Below are 17643 nucleotides of genomic sequence, written 5' to 3' on the forward strand. Positions count from 1 at the left end.
CTTCTCTAAGATGGTGGGGACCAGGATCTATGTCATCACGCTGCCCACACTCTGCGTTCACCTTCATTGGCTGAGAAATGGCGCTTTTCGCGTCATTGAAACGCGACTTTGGCGCGAAAGTCGCGTACCGCATGGCCGACAAGCACAGGGGTCGGATCGGGTTTCATGAGACGCCGACTTAGCCAAAAGTCGGCGACTTTTGAAAATGATCGACCCGTTTCGCTCAACCCTAGTCCTCACAGTTCTTCTCTGTCCCTCATAAAGGTTAGGACACAACCCGTATGACAGGTGAAGCAGGCTTTTTTACAGGGTCTCTATCATGACCTGGGCCCTTTAAGTATCACTGTGTCTCCTGGGTGTAAAGGCGGACAGGTAACTTAAAGTTCAGCTGTCCTGCCGGTTTCAGCTATGCCACTTAGAGTTCAGCACAGCCACGGTCTTCCGGCTACCGGAATCTGCGCCAGCTAGGGAGGTAGCTAATTCACTGCTGTGTTCCGCTGGTATCACTCTCCAATGTCTTTCCTCTCCTGCACACTCTCCACAAGCTTGTTCTTTCCCTTTCTGTTCTCTTCCTCCAGGAGCTGTAGTACCTCAGACTACATGACCCCTTCAGACCTTCTGACACTCTATGTCTGTCTGCTCTCTTCTCTGTTCTCTGACAAAATCCTCTGACTGAACCTTTTCCCTCCAGACCAAAATCTATTTATAGGGGAGTTCACCCTAAACCAGGTTTAGAACTACCCCTTCTGACCTGGAGTATGAACGTGTTGTGTGTATGTGATTACCTGGTGAAAGATATCCTTCATTGCTTCCAAGCGTGACATCACTGTCACGATGTGACTGACCCGGCAAGAAACGACCCATCTGTAGGTCTGTCACAAACAGCACAACAAAGAAGGGAACACCGGGGACACAATTACAATGGTGGGCCCTGTCGGTAGGGACTGGGGGAATGGGCACCTCCTGCACTGGCCTGCAGATGTGCCCTGATCCTGCTATCGTCCCTATACGGGTTCTTTCACCCCATCGCCAACCAGGATGCCTAGTCCCTCACTTGTCCTCCACCTATGCCTACCTAGGGAACTGGGAGGTGAGAGCACTGGTCCCAACACTGCACTAATACAACAAGGGGTAAGGAAAGACAGACAAGGTATAGGAAAACAACACTTAGCTTATTCCTGCAAAGCACAGCACAGCGGGAAGAAACACCAGATTCACCGGACTCAGCAAAAGAACAACTGTTCCCAGCAAGCTCCTTCTCCCAGCTTGGTCGCTGCAGAATGAACTAACACTGACAGTCAGCTGATGCATCAGGTGACCATTTAAAAGATGCTGGGAATGGTCACCACCAACATCAGCTGACCCAGGAGCAATGCAATGCAAAAACACCAACAGCCACAGGGGGGGAAACTGCATTAACCCCCGATGACCAGAAAGAAAAAAATGTCTTAAACTGAGGGAAACCAGATCTGCCACAAATCCTAAAATGGATTGTGACAATCACTCTCCCTGAGAGGAAAGCAATGCCACTGTGATGACCAGGACCATGGGGCGTCACAGAAGCATTTCAGGGTCCACCAAACCAGGTGGATTTGGAGGCCTTCCCTCTGCGCTGCTCCCTAGGTTCTTGGTGCCTTAAGCTTCCCACAAGTCCCTATTACAGTCTGTCCATGAAATTGCACATTTCCCCGCATGGCAGGCAGCTTGAGCCTGTTCCAGGTATTACTCCCTCGTGGTGACTGCAGGCTCTCGTATGCTGCGGTGCCTCAAATTGTCAGCTGGGGACAGGAGACCTGCAATCTCCTGCTCTCCAGTTTTAGTTGCTGGGCCTGCAGTTCCCAAAACAACCACGGACTCCGGTGTCCGGTCTTTGGTGCTCAGTCCTGGGGTGAGCTCAGTCGCAGCTCCAATGTCCCAGGTTCTCCTTGCTTGCCTCTTCCTCTTTCACTATCTGCTCCCCAGACTCACACTGACTCTGACTCCTCTAACCCCGCCACCAGGCCAGAATCTATAGGCAAGCTCCCCTAAAACAGGTGTTAGAGCTCCCCCTTCTGGTCTGGAGTCTGGAAAGGTGTTGTATGCTGAAGTTACCTGGTAAGGGGACCCACTTTGCTCCCAGGCATGACATCACCCCCTGTGAGGGAGGCAATGCCATTGTGGCAATCAGACTCCTGGGGTGCCACATTGGCATAGCCCAAGCTCGTGCTACTCCAGCTTTGACCAAGTAAACGGTACAAATTTATTATGAGCTGCATGCCACTTAATAAATTTGGCATCTCTTTAAGTGCTGTGTGCCTCCGTGCTCTATGATAGAAATGCTACTTTTTCTGGAGTGGAAAATGTAGCACATTTGATGAGTTTGATGGGGGATGTGGCCATGCCCCATCCCGACTCCTCCTCAGCTCTGCCAATTTCACCAGAGCTCATCCAAAGTGGCATGAAAAAGATGTTTCAACGTCTCAAAGGTTTGATGCCACTTTTGTGGCATAGATATTTGATGAATCGACCTGAATAAAAATGACTTGACAGCAAGTCAAAATCAGTACATTTATACATTTATATAAAATGTGGTTTATTATATATATATATATATATATATATATATATATATATATATATATACACGCTGCTCAAAAAAATAAAGGGAACACTTAAACAACAGAATATAACTCCAAGTGTATCAAACTTCTGTGAAATCAAACAGTGCACTTAGGAAGCAACACTGTTTGACAATCAATTTCACATGCTGTTGTGCAAATGGAATAGACAACAGATGGAAATTGTTGGCAATTATCAAGACACACTCAATAAAGGAGTGATTCTGCGGGTGGGGACCACAGACCACATCTCAGTACCAATGCTTTCTGGCTGATGTTTTGGTCACTTTTGAATGTTGGTTATGCTTTCACACTTGTGGTAGCATGAGACGGACTCTCCAACCCACACAAATGGCTCAGGTAGTGCAGCTCATCCAGGATGTCACATCAATGAGAGCTGTGGCAAGAAGGTTTACTGTGTCTGTCAGCGTAGTGTACAGAGGCTGGAGGCGCTATCAGGAGACAGGCCAGTACATCGGGAGACATGGAGGGGGCCATAGGAGGGCATCAGCCCAGCAGCAGGACCGCTACCTCAGCCTTTGTGCAAGGAGGAACAGGAGGAGCACTGCCAAAGCCCTGCAAAATGACCTCCAGCTGGCCACAAATGTGCATGTGTTTGCGCAAACGTTTAAAAACCGACTCCATGAGGATGGTCTGAGTGCACGACTTCCACAGATGGGGGTTGTGCTCACAGATTGGCATTTGCCACAGAACACCAGGATTGGCAAATTTGCCACTGGTGCGTTGCTCTTCACAGATGAAAGCATCATGTGACAAACATGACAGAGTCTGGAGACGCCGTGGAGAGCGATCTGCTGCCTCTAACATCCTTCAGCATGACCGGTTTGGCAGTGGGTCAGTAATGGTGTGGGGTGGCATTTCTTTTGAGGGCCGCACAGCCCTCCATGTGCTCGCTAGAGGTAGCCTGATTGCCATTATGTATCGAGATGAGATCCTCAGACCCCTTGTGAGACCATATGCTGGTGCGGTTGGCCCTGGGTTCCTCCTATTGCAGGACAATGCCAGAACTCATGTGGCTGGAGTGTGTCAGCAGTTCCTGCAAGATGAAGGCATTGAAGCTATGGACTGGCCCACCCGTTCCCGAGACCTGAATCTGATTTGAACACATCTGGTACATCATGTCTCGCACCATCCACCAATGTCACATTGCACCACAGACTGTCCAGGAGTTGGTGGATGCTTTAGTCCAGGTCTTGGAGGAGAACCTTCAGGAGACCATCCTCTGCCTCATCAGGAGCATGCCCAGGCATTGTGGGGAGATCATACAGTCACATGGAGGCCACACACTGCTGAGCATCATTTCCTTGCCTTGAGGCATTTCCACTGAAGTTGGATCAGCCTGTAACTTCATTTTCCACTTTGATTTTGAGCATCATTCCAACTCCAGACCTCCGTGGGATATTAGTTGTTATTTACATTGATAATGTTTAGGTTTTATTGTTCTCAACACATTACACTATGTAATGAATAAAGATTTACAACTGTAATATTTCATTCACTGATATCTAGGATGTGGGATTTTAGTGTTCCCTTTATTTTTTTGAGCAGTGTATACCGAAAAAGGCAAATCAGACATTTAGATTTGTATTTAAGCCATTCAATAAAAGAGTTAAAGAAGTTGATGACTACAAGGACAACTCCTTGTCATATACCATGCTTGGCCCGATAAAGTAAAAAAGCCTATACTCACCTCACGTACTGGCGCCATTCCCATGAGTCGGCACTTGCTCTCCCCAGGCCTCCCGGCATGTGACACATGACCCCGGCGTCAAATCAGCGCTGGTGTTACTGTCTCCACCTCCTGTTGAATTGAACATGTAGAGGAAGTCCGCAATAAGCTGCAGCCCTGACTTCCTCTTCATGTTTAATTTGTAACAGGCGGAGACAGTGAAACCAGCGCTGATTAGGCGCCGGTCACCACATGTCACAAGAACATAATTCATGAGAGCCCCGAGGAGAGTGATAACCAACACCATGGTAACAGCACTGGAACGGGAGGTAAGTATAAGCTTTTTTATTTTATCGGAGTCAAACACTTAGATCAAGAAGGAGTTGTCCAAGTAATAGATTTAATTAATCAAATATTTTCATAGATTTGACTTTTTTTAAAATTCGTTATTTTTGGAAGGGGGAAAGGTAATTTGAAATTTTGTGTATTTTTTTTTAAATCCCTTAAATATTTGTAAATCATTTTTATTATATTTGACTTATTTCATTTAGTTCCTCTAAGAATTTAATCATCAGCGTTGGGAGCTTGCTGTATAGCAAAGCCGACATCCTCCTTGCACATGACTGTACACATTTCCTGATACAAATATTCTGTTCTATCTAAAGTGTAACCCCCCTCTGTCTGTATTGAGGTCTCAATTCCATACCTTATCTACTTCCATATGCATTCTAAATGGCCATTTTATAAGAGACACCAATCTAGTAGTGCGCTGGACCTCCTTTGGCTTACAAAACCAAAACAATTTATTGTGGCATAGCTTCCATAGCTAGCCAGTTCTACCTCATCTGTAGAATTAGTTCTTTGGGACTGTAAAGGTCAGAGGAGCAAGGAAAATTTGCAGTCATGTTTCTGGAACTAATCCATAACTATACGACACTTGTGGAAGAGTGCACTGTCCTGCTAAAAGTATTCCTCCGAAATAGAGTAAATATAAAGGGAAAAACTAGGTGGTCTACAATACATAGGTAAACCCTATTATCCAAATTTCAACCCACAAGTATCAGAGGACACAGGGTGTCCAATAAAACATTCACCATTACTGCACCTCCACCAGGCTGAACTTTTTACACCTTATCCTGAAAGGTTTATCGCTTGTGCGGACGTTTGACTCGCCTAGCAGCATGCTGGCCAGGCCATACTTTTTTCACTGCTAGGCATACTATCTACACTGTTATGTTAGAAAACTCTAAAATCACTGGCAAGGTTTGAAAAAACTAGTATGGGGAATTCTACTGCCGATAACCATTCCTCTTTTAAAGTCAATCAGATTACTTGTTTTTCCAAAACAAAATAGATTCACACTGAAACTGATCCACAGAAAACTTGCTCACTTGATTTTCTTCTGCACTCCAGCATTGCATGTCTAATTTTTATATAGTTTATCTCCAAAACTGAAGAATCAGGTGTACTTAATTTTGTGTCATCCTTTGTTGTTTTATCGGTCACCTATAACATGCCTGAAATCTTCACTTTTTCTCTTAGCCATGCACTAACCACGATTTTCCATCCATCTTCTACAGTAGCTTTTTCCTAAGTAACCATCAATGCCTTGTCCTAGCCCTTATATACTGTATTTCAAGTAGAATAATCATTGGCATATCACTTTGCATAAACAGTTCCTTACCGATTTCTCCTACAAGTTTTGGAAGCAGGAAATTCCAAAAGCGGCATCGTTTAAAATATAAATTTCTTTGAACTTCCCACTTTCCAGTCTTCAGCACGACATGGTTTTGTTCTTGATATGTGTATGGAGGCCATGTAAATGCATTGTCATCATCATGAGGGACTCTGCAAGAAAATGATTATTTCTAAAAATAAAATAATACTCTAAGTGATCATTTCATCAACACAATTCATGAGCGAGCTCTAAAATGCTTGAGTGCTCAACACAAGTAACGAGTATAATGCGAGTCAATGGGAAACTGGAGCAATTTTCCAGTGCCCCCTACCCTCTCCTCTAGAGGTCTGGAGGGATCTAAAATTCTCAATTTTAACAGGGCTGAAATGGCATAAGAACAGCATGTGGAAGACCCCTGGAAGTATCTGTGAATCTCCGGTGGCTGCTGGGAACAATGTTGTCAGAGTGTTACGCCACTTTTACGGATTGACAATGAAACATACGAAACCGAAGATAAAATGGATTTTACTGGAAAAAATGTAAATAAATATTCTTTCCAGGATAATGGTATATTGTATTGTATTGTATAATTGTATATAAGGCATAATAAATAAGAGGAAAAAATGATGCTCTTCCACACCTGGGCTATGTTCACAAGCAGCGTTTTTGCTGCATTTTTTTAGATGATTGCATTGCTTTCAATGGTGATAAAAGCATTCACCAGGAAATGTAATTGAACATTTTACTACCTTATCTGGCTAGTGAGACATGATCAAATACATCCTATTTAATTTATGAAGGAAGTACTCTGAAAGTAACAAAGTTTTTTTTTTTTTTCAGGGCCATCAGGTTGCCCTCACTATTTGTAGAAGGTCATCAGGCAGCACTTACTATTGTTAGAGGGCCAGTAGTCGGCCCTCATTATTGTTAGAGGGCCATCAGGTAGACCTCACTAATTTTAGAGGACTAGCAGCTGTCCCTCACTCAACATTTTTAGTTGGGTAGCAGCCAGTCCTCACTAGGCATTTTTGAAGGGCCAGCAGAGGTCTATGCTTTGCATAGCCGGATAGTACTACTACAATATAATTCACCCAATTGAACTGGGCAATTTTTCTGTTGAATATTAATACTGTAAATTTAGAAACTTGGAGGGCCATATGGCAGTCTTCACAATTTATAGAGTGCCAGCAAGTAGCCACAACTCTTTTTAGAGGTCCAGCAGCGACTTGTGGACAGACTCGACCAAGATAATGCTTTTTGGTAAAGCATATCATTCTACTGTTTACTGGAAACTGAATGAGGCCTACAAAGAAAATAATACAGTAGTTAGTAAAGTATGTCAGAGGTTCAAATATATTTTCAGATTGTTTTGCCGCCTCTGACACTGGGTGCCTCAACTGCGTGCAAGGCATCATGAAATGTAAAGATTCACAGAACGCTGGGTTTGCATCATAGGTCATGGGTCTTCCAGCAGGATAGTGAGCTCAAGCATACTTCAAGAAGCACCATCTAACACTAAAAAATACCCTCCTACTATATACAAAATATTTCTTAAAAATTACCATAAAAAGTGGGAGTTAAGGTAATAGTCTTAAGGGGGGAGGGAAATGAGCCTAGCAATCTAACAACCTCCTGTATTAACCCTACCTTGCCACGGAGGTTGGAATTCTAGTAATTTGATGTGGTGCCTTTGCTCCAAGCATCAATAAAATGGTTATCAGCATCAGCAAACATATATTTCGGTAATTTTGTCAAAGAATGAATGAATTAGTTTAGATGAAAAATAGATCACTCTAAATAATTCCTTAGATGGTTACACAAAACTACCTACTTGTCACTGGTAGAGAGATCAATTCAATTAGACAAGATTGCACCGCCCCAGAGTCCTGGTCGTTGCAGTACTGACGCACCGCCACTAAGGGGAGTGATGGTACGTCTGATGGCACCAAAGGATTTCACCTGACCAGGTATCACAGACACCAATACACTTCACAGTCTGGCCACCAGGGGGAGCAAAGGGTTCTATGTATTAGGTCACTCCTCACAATCTGGTAAAACTGGGGGCTGGATAGGAAGTTAGCCAGAAGCTGACTGGGTTGGATCCAGGCAACATCCTGTGGCAGAGGGTGTTTCAGGGGAAGATTCAGGGGGGTCCCTGTCAGGGGTGGGATCCTGACAGAGGCCTAGCGAAAAGGACAGAACGTTACGGAACCGCGCCTGCACCTGATTGCGGCGGTATCTTAAGGAAGGATAAGAAGCGAGGTTTATTGTGGAGAAGTGAGAAACGAGATCGCAGCACAAAGGAGAATAGAACCAGTAGGAGTCGTGCCTTAAGATCGGGGCAACATCCTACTGAGGCGCGTAGCCGGTGGCCGGAATGCCGAGGAAGTATTGGGCTCCAAGCAGTACTTCAAACAGCGGCAGGACAGTTGACTTTAGGTTGGCTGTCTCACTTAAATCACCTAAGCAGACATAGGAGGCAATTGTGGGAGAGGGGCGACGCTAGGGTCCCGGAAGAACTCCATGCCTACCCGTCATACGGGTGCGTCCTAGCCATATCATCTGGGGGACGGAGAAGAACATCAGAACAGATACAAGTTGGGAGAAAGAACATCAGAAACAGACACAACAGTTGTGAGGACTATCCCGTGGTGCTCAGCAGGGAGGCACTACAACACACAGGCGCTAGAAGGTAGGCACTGATTTCCACCTGCAAAGGGAACTCTGGATGTGCCTTCAGACCGGCCGGTCTCAGCCAGCCCAGTTAGCAGTACTCTGGATTGTGGATCCCGAAGCCTTCAGTAAAGAGGTAAAGAGACTGCAACCCTGTGTCCTCGTTATTCATCGCGACCTGCACCATGCACCCTCAACACACCTTTCATTGGATGCCCCTTAGCAGGGTCACGCACCGGGTCTAGCCACCATGACAACCCCAGGACCGAGACTGAGAGGCCCGGTACCGAGTACCCCGCGGCCCTGCGTCTGGGGGCGCTCCAAGATCATGTTGCTATATTGTTTAAGCATCAATACTATACAGTGGGGGAAATAAGTATTTGATCCTTTGCTGATTTTGTAAGTTTGCCCACTGACAAAGACATGAACAGTCTATAATTTTAAGGGTAGGTGAATTTTAACATGAGAGAGATAGATTATCAAAAATAAAACCAAGAAAATCGCATTGTATAAATTATATAAATGTATTTGCACACTAGTCATGTCACCATGTGTTGGAACTCAACTGATATTGTATACTAGTCGGGGGAGCTGGAAGTTGCAAACACTGATGCAGAACTGCCAGGGCAGCGGCAGCTGTGGCTGACTTGCAGAAATGGGCACATATGCGGCGTACTTTCACAAGTAGCTCAGGCAAATCTGATTAGGTTTTGAGAAATAGTTGAGCCACTACACTAAGTTGAGCATATGGGCCAAGCATGGTACATGTGTAAGGTTGCTAAGCTTCAAAGATGCCATCACGTTATGACCAATGTCACACAAAACCTTGGCTGGTTGTAGATTCAGAGGCCTCAGATCAGTATGGTCTGTTATACCTTTCAATAATTTTATGGCAGTGTGCTTGGCCAAGGCAGTGTTACAGTGCTTCTAGCTTGCGACTGATATTGACATTTCAGAGATGGACGCTGAGAAGGAGGAGGAAGAGGTACAGGATCATCACTACGTGCAATCTCCTCATGTCTTGCTTTAAATTGGCACAGCGAAAATCTATAAAAGAAAATGTGAACAGGTCTTTGGAGTGTCTAAGTGTGGGATCACTTGTCTTTGGGCACTCAGCATGGTGGGATGAAGAAGGTTCAGGGTGAGGATTATGTGGTACAGAATCACGGCTACGGAGACTTGACTGTGTGGAAGACAGGGTGGTGCTGGCAATGTGACTGGAAGCATTATCTGCTATTCATCCAACAACCTTTTCACACTGGTCTGGCTTCAAAAGTGGTGTTCCTCGCCCCAACAAAGTGGGACAGGAAGCTAGATTGACATGATGTGTGTGTTTGTTATGCTCCTGCAGCAGGCACATTTTCACCTTGCTCACACCCTCGGCTTCTGCTCTCAGCATCGGTATCACATCCATTACCCTGTCCCTTATCCTGAAAATTGTTCATTTTAATTCTGTAAATTTTCACACCTCGGGACTTCATTCAGTGCTTGCACTATATAGCACTGCTATTTCTAACCAACCAAGTCTAGATTTTTTGTGCTGCTAACAGTAGTATGAATATTGGTAATAATTAGTCTTAAGAAGGGCTGTTGTTGCAGCTGAAAGAAATGTAGTACCCATGCGCCGTCTTATGTGGCTGTACTCATTATATCCGGCACGTGGGATACCCCTCTAACATTTAGCGCCTCACAGATGGCTGGAAGTGATACACTCCCCAGCATATTACTAGCATTGTGTGCCATTCCATGTGACTTAATTCATTACACCTGTGGAAGGTCTCATAAATTGTTAGCCAGCACACAGTCTCACAACACCCCAAGGAAGCCCACACGAAACACACGTCGAGTTTGCAGGCATGAGGTCCAAAAAAGGGATATGGGTAAGCCATGGGACTTTAAATTACTATATAGCCTTAGGATGTTTTTGATACTGTGTGAGACAGTGACCGGCGTTGTTGTGAATGGCTGATATATGTTACAGAGGAGGAGGTCCTCTACGTTGTAAGCCTGGAAAGTTTCTCTGGGACTTGTAGTGCCATGAGCCTTGCTTAGTGTCACAATAATGTAAAAATGTCATAATGTGAGATTAGTTCTAGAAGGTACATGTCACAGACACACGCTGCAGGCCATTCCGACCCCCCTCTCCTCTCTCTGCCTGCTTGTATGTGTGTAACTCAAAACCCCCACTAGAATCACTGAAGTTTTATGGTTCTACCCTGCAAATACCAGACTGTGAAAACTACTCATCCCTCCTCCCATTTAGTACTAGTTGGAACTGATGTGAAAGCCCTGAGTTTCTTTGTTCGATTAAACTTATATATAGCGGCACCGATTTGTTCCAGAAAGATAAGAATTATATATTCCGGATGTCCATCGGTAGACCTATGATCCACTGAAAGCGCTAGCAGCTAAACGTCATGAGTAGAGTTGAGCGACTTTTACTTTTTTTGGATCGAGTCGGGTTTCGCGAAAGCCGACTTTGTCAAAAGTCGGGTCGGGTGAAATCGGACGATTATTGCGTAAAGTCGGGGGCCGACTGAAACACGAAACCCAATGCAAGTCAATGGGGAATCAAAGACGGCAGTGAGTGGAGGACAGGAAAACACCTACAGTGCCCATTTTAATGCCAAAAAGATCAATTCTTATTACTGAAGCTTGTCAATCTTAATTTACTTTATAATAATAGTTAGGCATTGAAAACTGGGGGTCATTTGGCTAAAGTTGTGGTGGGGTTGGGCTGGCTCAAGATTTTCGTGGGCCCAGGAAACACGGAATACGTCATGGCGGTGGAGCAGAGAGAGGTAAGTATTTCAACTTTGCAAGTGCTGTGATCCTGAGCAAGCAGTGGGGGCCCACTCATTGGCATTGGCACTGGCACAGGGCCCCTCATAGTACGGCGGTGTGTTTGATGGCGGGTGGCGCCTCCCACCGGCAGAGACACTTTTGCGTACTATGAGGGGCCCTGTGCCAGTGACATCGCCAATGAGTATGCCCCCCACCTGATGAAGGAACCTGCACTTTCATCTGCACCTTCCTCTTTGTCCCTATGTAAAGTGGTATAGTATGCGGGAAGGGGAACCTGACTTTCATCAGTGTCAGATTCTGGCTGTGTAGAGTGCAAGGGGAATGTAGTGGTCTGGGTCAATGTACCAGCAGACTCATCTAGCAGTGGCTGGGCAATGGGCAGGATGAGGAGGAAACACAGATATAGGCCCAAATAATAAAGTGGGCTAAATGCAGTTCAAAATTGGTAACAGGACTAACCAGGCGGCATTGCTTTGTTCAGCAGGGGACAACTGTAATGAGAGGCTGACACAGTTAGTAGGCCCAAATAATTAAGTAGGCTAAATGTCTGCCAAAAAAATTGTTCATAAATAAACAGGTGGCATAGCTAGGTACAGGGGTGGGCTCCTCTGCTGAGTAGCAGACAGTGGTAGTAGGTGCAAAGTATTAACTGGTCTAAATGGAGGCCAGGGCCCCTGTATATTTTAACTATCATCTATCATTTCAACAAATTTGTATTGGCAGTTCCATTGAAGGATTTAACAGCACAGAATACACAGTGGTGGAGCAGGGAGAGGTAAGTATTGCAAGTGGTAGAGCACTGTTCGAGCTGGGGGGGAACACTCTCTCGTGGGTGGCGGTACTGGCACAGGGCCCCTCATATTACGACGGTGTGTCTGACGTTGGTTGTGCACCACCACCATCAGAGACACTTCATTGTACTATGAGGGACCCTGTGCCAGTGCCGTCGCCCAAGAGTGGGCACACCCACCTGTCCAGGCAAACGGCACTCGCACAGGTGCTTGCGCCAGGTGGTGACCACGGCCCTGTGGGGGGAGTCAGCCCATTTAGGGAGGTATAAAAATGGCCTATGGTGGACATTCAGCAGCTGCAAATGGTGGAATTGGAGAAGTCAGTAAGAGGAGACCAAAAGCAAGACATTTTTCAGGCAAGCTACGTGTCAGCAGGGGAAGGTGGGGCCAAATAATTTGAAATCCATGATTGGTTCATTTTAATGACTGTCAGATCATCGACATTTCGGGTAGCCAGACATGTCCTTTTTTCGGTCAGTATAGAACCAGCAGCACTGAAGACTCTTTCTGATAGCACACTAGCAGCAGGGCAAGCGAGCTCCTGTAATGCATATTCTGCCAATTCAGGCCAGGTGTCTATTTTAGATGCCCAGTAATCAAAGGGGAATGACCTGTGAGGGAGAACATCGATTTTTTGGGAGACTGAACCAAAACTCAGGCCCAGTGTATAAAACAACACAATGTAAGTGGCAGAAAGTGGCTGGCTGACATACGACAAACTAACAGGACTGAAGTATATCCACTTTGTGAGAATTTGAATCTCACTTTTTTTTTTTGGAGACTGATTCAAAACTCAGGCCCAGTGTATAAAACAACACAATGTAAGTGGCCGAAAGTGGCTGGAAGATATATGAAAAAATACAAGGACTGTAGTACAATTTCAATCTCCCTACAATGATCTCAGGACAAGTATGGCAGCAATAAAAAGGACTGCTGCACACAAAAGTGTGGACAAATAAACAAGATAACTGTGCAGAAAGGAGCAACAGGAATTTTGCTTTTAAGGGTATGTGCACACGTTGCGGATTTCTTGCAGAAATTTCCTGAAGAAAACCGGAAATTTTCTGCAAGAAATCCGCATTTTTTTTTTGCGTTTTTTTTCCGTTTTTTTCGCGTTTTTTTAGCATTCTGCAAGCGTAATTAGCTTGCAGAATGCTAAAGTTTTCCAAGCGATCTGTAGCATCGCTTGGAAAACTGACTGACAAGTTGGTCACACTTGTCAAACATACTGTTTGACAAGTGTGACCAACTTTTTACTATAGATGCAGCTTATGCCGCATCTATAGTAAAAGATAGAATGTTTAAAAATAATAAAAAAAATAAAAAAAATGCTTATACTCACCCAGACATCTCCTCACCGGCGTCCGTTCCTCTTCCTAGCTGGTCTGTGCGCACAGGACCTTCCGTGACGTCACGGTCACGTGAGCGGTCACATGACCGCTCACGACCAATCACAGGACAGTGACGTCATCGGCAAGGTCCTTCAGCGTACATCAGCTACAGGAACCGAAGCGACAGCATGCAGTGGAGGCGGGAAGACATCGAGGGTGAGTATAGGACTATTTTTTATTTTAATTCTTATTTTTTGACCACTTATATGGTGCCCAGTGCGTGGAGGAGAGTCTCCTCTCCTCCACCCTGGGTACCAACCGCACATAATCTGCTTACTTCCCGCATCATGGGCACAGCCCCGTGCGGGAAGTAAGCAGATCAATGGACCCCTAGGTGTGCGGAATCCCCTGCAATTCCGCATTTTAATGAACATGTTGCTTTTTTTTCCGCAATGCGATTTTTTCGCGGAAAAAAAGGCTACATTTGCACAAAAAATGCGGAATACACTTAAAATAATAGGAGGCATATGTAAGCGTTTTTTTCGCGTTTTTATCACGTTTTTATAGCGAAAAAACGCAAAAAAAACGCGAAAAATACTTAACAAGTGCACATGGCCTAAAAAAGCAGTTGGTTTGCACAGCAGCGGTGCAAACAGCAAGGCAGCTATCAGGGAGCCTGATAAGGCAGCCTAATAAACTACAGAGCTGATGCAGAAAGATATAGCCTCCACTGTCCCTGCAAAGAAAAGGTGGTGTTGGACAGTGGAAATCGCTGCAGCAACCTCTCCCTATGCTAAGATCGGCAGAAGTAAGATGGCGGTCGGCGTGCACGCCCCTTTATAGCCCCTGTGACGCCACAGAAAGCAAGCCAATCACTGTCATGCCCTTCTCTAAGATGGTGGGGACCGAGACCTATGTCATCACACTGTCCACGCTCTTCGTCCTCCTTCATTGGCTGAAAAATGGCGCTGAAAGCGACATATGAAATGCGACTTTTGCACGCAGATCGGCGACCTCATGGCCAATCCCATACTAGGATCGGGTCGGTTTTCATGAAACCCAACGTTGCCGAAAGTCGGCGATTTTTTAATTTGTCCGATCCGTTTCGCTCAACCCTAACTGGAACCATAGTAGTTTACTTATCTGAATGATATGACATCATTTGTCCAATGTCCTCGTCCCTTCGCATTTCGCCCCCTCCTAGTATAAGGGCTCATAATTAGGAGCAAGCCATAATGGCATCATAATGGAGAGTGTGTGAAAACTATAGACCATGAGAGACTAGTGAAACTATATATACATATGTTTCCTTCTAGCTTGCTATAAATGTGTTACTTGGTCGTGGTGACTTGACTATGCAGCCAATGTGGTGTCACTGATAACTGTGACAGCAGGTGCCGCTGATGGGAGAGTAGTATCATCTGCCGGCACCTGTGCTCACTGTTAAAAAAAAAAAGTAAAATTACATACATATTCAACATTTGCATAATACATACATATTTACATAGAAATAAAAACACATTATACCTACCGCACACCAAATTCCCAATTCCCTTGTCTCATAAAATAATAAACCAACATATACTCCCTGTCCGCTGTAGTCCAAGGTAATCCAGATTGTCCCACGGCGATCTGATGTGTAGAACAGTCACATCGGGAGATGTTAAAAAATAAAAAATAAAATATATAATCACTGCACCCGTACATGATAAGGTTTGCTTCAAGTGGATAATTTATTGGTGAAAAGTGAGGCGACAGGAAAAAAAATTAACTTTTCGGCCAATCAGTAGCCTTGATCACAATGTCGCTGAAAAAAATGAAAAATACAATAAATATTTCAAAGTAAACATATATACTGTACATATACATATAGCATATGATGATGCTACAGGTTCTACTACTTATCTAAGATAAGAACCAAAAAAACTTTCTTCACATATCCAGTAAGGACATTAAAACTAAGGACTGGGAAAAGGAAAAGAAAAAACTAATTGCCTAAGACTTACACTGTGCAATTTTAGGAGAATACCACAGACATGGAAGAATACCTTGAGGCATGCGCTGTAAACTTCATTCCACTCTATTCTCCGACAAGGAGGAGTACTGTGCTACATTCTAAAAGATCCTCAAACAAGTGTTTCTTTGACCTCATTTTATTGACCATAGAATACCTCCAAGAAGCCATCAAAGAAAATTGTAACCATCGAAACTCTACTTACCTCAACTTTAAATAACATTGAATTTACTACATTAAAAAACAAAGTGGACTCTATCTTATCTACTCACCAAAGAACACAGGAGGAAAGGAAACATAACAAATTTCAAAGAGATACAAAGGATTATCTAACCAACAAATTTACAAATGGGAGGGCCCACTGCCCCAATGACAATGTCCAAGAACCCGTCGTACAGCAGGGGGAAACTATCCCTCAGGGGGCTCCTCACCTGCTGGGGGCTCCTCTACAGGATCCGGCAGCAAGATTGGTGGGACAACGTCCATGGGACCGCCTTTTTTAGGGCCAAACGCATGCCAACAAGGAGATCAAGGAAGAAGAGAAGCGGACCGCCATATGATTCTCCGATCACAGGTAGGAGTCCAAACTTGGTAGTGAACATATCTGACTACTCCCTTTCTCCTCTTGAATTGAGAATCTTAAACATGGGCCTATCTTTTTGCCCCACTCCCAGATGGGATTCTTTTCAATTAGAAAAGGATCTTCATCGCTTTTACCATAACAAGCCTCATCTTGGAGGCGATACGCGTGGGGCTATGTTCTGTCCTCCGCTCTGGGACCTTTGAACCGGATTAACTCTCAGGCGACCGGATTATTTTGGGTATACTACCTCACCCCTCTCTCTTTGTTCTGATTCCAACATGGACCCTCTTGCTATATTAGTTTAAGGTGGGTTCACCAGCTACTTAGCTGGATATTTGGACACTTTTTTGCCTTGGATAGGGCACTAAGCAGGCTAATCTTTAAACAAGTCATTTGGATTGATTCCTTTTTTTATATATGTTCATATGGATAGGAGCTTCTTTAGGTGCCCCATGAGCCATTGAGGGAGAAATGTAGAAATGTGTACTTTATCTTGTACCTACGCATGTGTGTATATATATATATATATATATATATATATATATATATATATATATATATATATATATATATATTATTGTATACCGGGTTATGTATTGAGGAATTGTGTTATATATTCAGAGTGGGGACAGCTGCGCAGGTTATTTTAATTGTGTTTTAATTGTTGTTGGGTACTGAAAAAGTGGATATGCTTTTCTATATTTGAATGATTGCGGTGGTGTGCATATATTCCAGTAGTGTCTTTTTTCTTCTTTTCTATTGTTGTTTTTCTACTGATTGCACCCCTGCTTTTGTACTCTCTATATGGCAGTGCGCCCGGTCTTTCTACATTGACATTTACCATAACATCAGACTCAAAGTGCATTTTGAGGAGAACACAAACCCCATTTGTAATAGGTTGGGCACAGTACCAAATTGTGATGTGGAACCTAAAATTACAATTGACACCGTGGGTTTAAGGAATCCAAGCAATTTTTCCCTCCAAAAACCAACCATGCAGTTGAGACCTTCATTGATCTATTCGATAGAGATATCAAGAAAACTATCCATGACCAACGTTTAGGTTTCCTCCCTGTCCGCCATAATCTGAACCCCTCTGAGAAACAGGCCTTGGACTCATTAAGGAAGAACAAGAGCATTATCATCAAACTGGCAGGCAAGGGAGGAGCCATCGTGGTCATGAATAGGAGTCACTACACAGCTGAGATCAGAAGACAACTTTCGTATACAACTACCTATAAAAGACTATATACTGATCCCACTTCCTCCATACAAAACAAAATTAGTGCGGTTGTAGATAAACATCTACAAATTAAGACTATTGATGCCAAGACTAAAATATTTCTAATTAACCATCATTCTGTAACTCCCTTACTATATATCCTCCCTAAAATACACAAGAACCTCCAAAATCCACCTGGACTCCCTATAGTGGCATCCACTAACTCTATTCTCATCCCCTCATCCATCTTCTTGGAGAA

General features: G+C 44.2%; 1 protein-coding gene across 1 annotated transcript in view; it reads right to left on the reverse strand.

Moving 5' to 3' along the window:
- The window catches only part of LOC143768763 (cholinesterase-like), a 65620-nt gene that overhangs the window by 13234 nt on the left and 34743 nt on the right, over window positions 1–17643 (reverse strand). The window contains exon 3 of the mRNA XM_077257413.1: window positions 5972–6135. Coding sequence (XP_077113528.1) covers window positions 5972–6135 — 164 coding nt within the window. The remainder of the gene's footprint in view (window positions 1–5971; window positions 6136–17643) is intronic.

The sequence above is a fragment of the Ranitomeya variabilis genome, chromosome 1 (genome assembly GCF_051348905.1).
Source record: "Ranitomeya variabilis isolate aRanVar5 chromosome 1, aRanVar5.hap1, whole genome shotgun sequence".
Classification (NCBI taxonomy): domain Eukaryota; kingdom Metazoa; phylum Chordata; class Amphibia; order Anura; family Dendrobatidae; genus Ranitomeya; species Ranitomeya variabilis.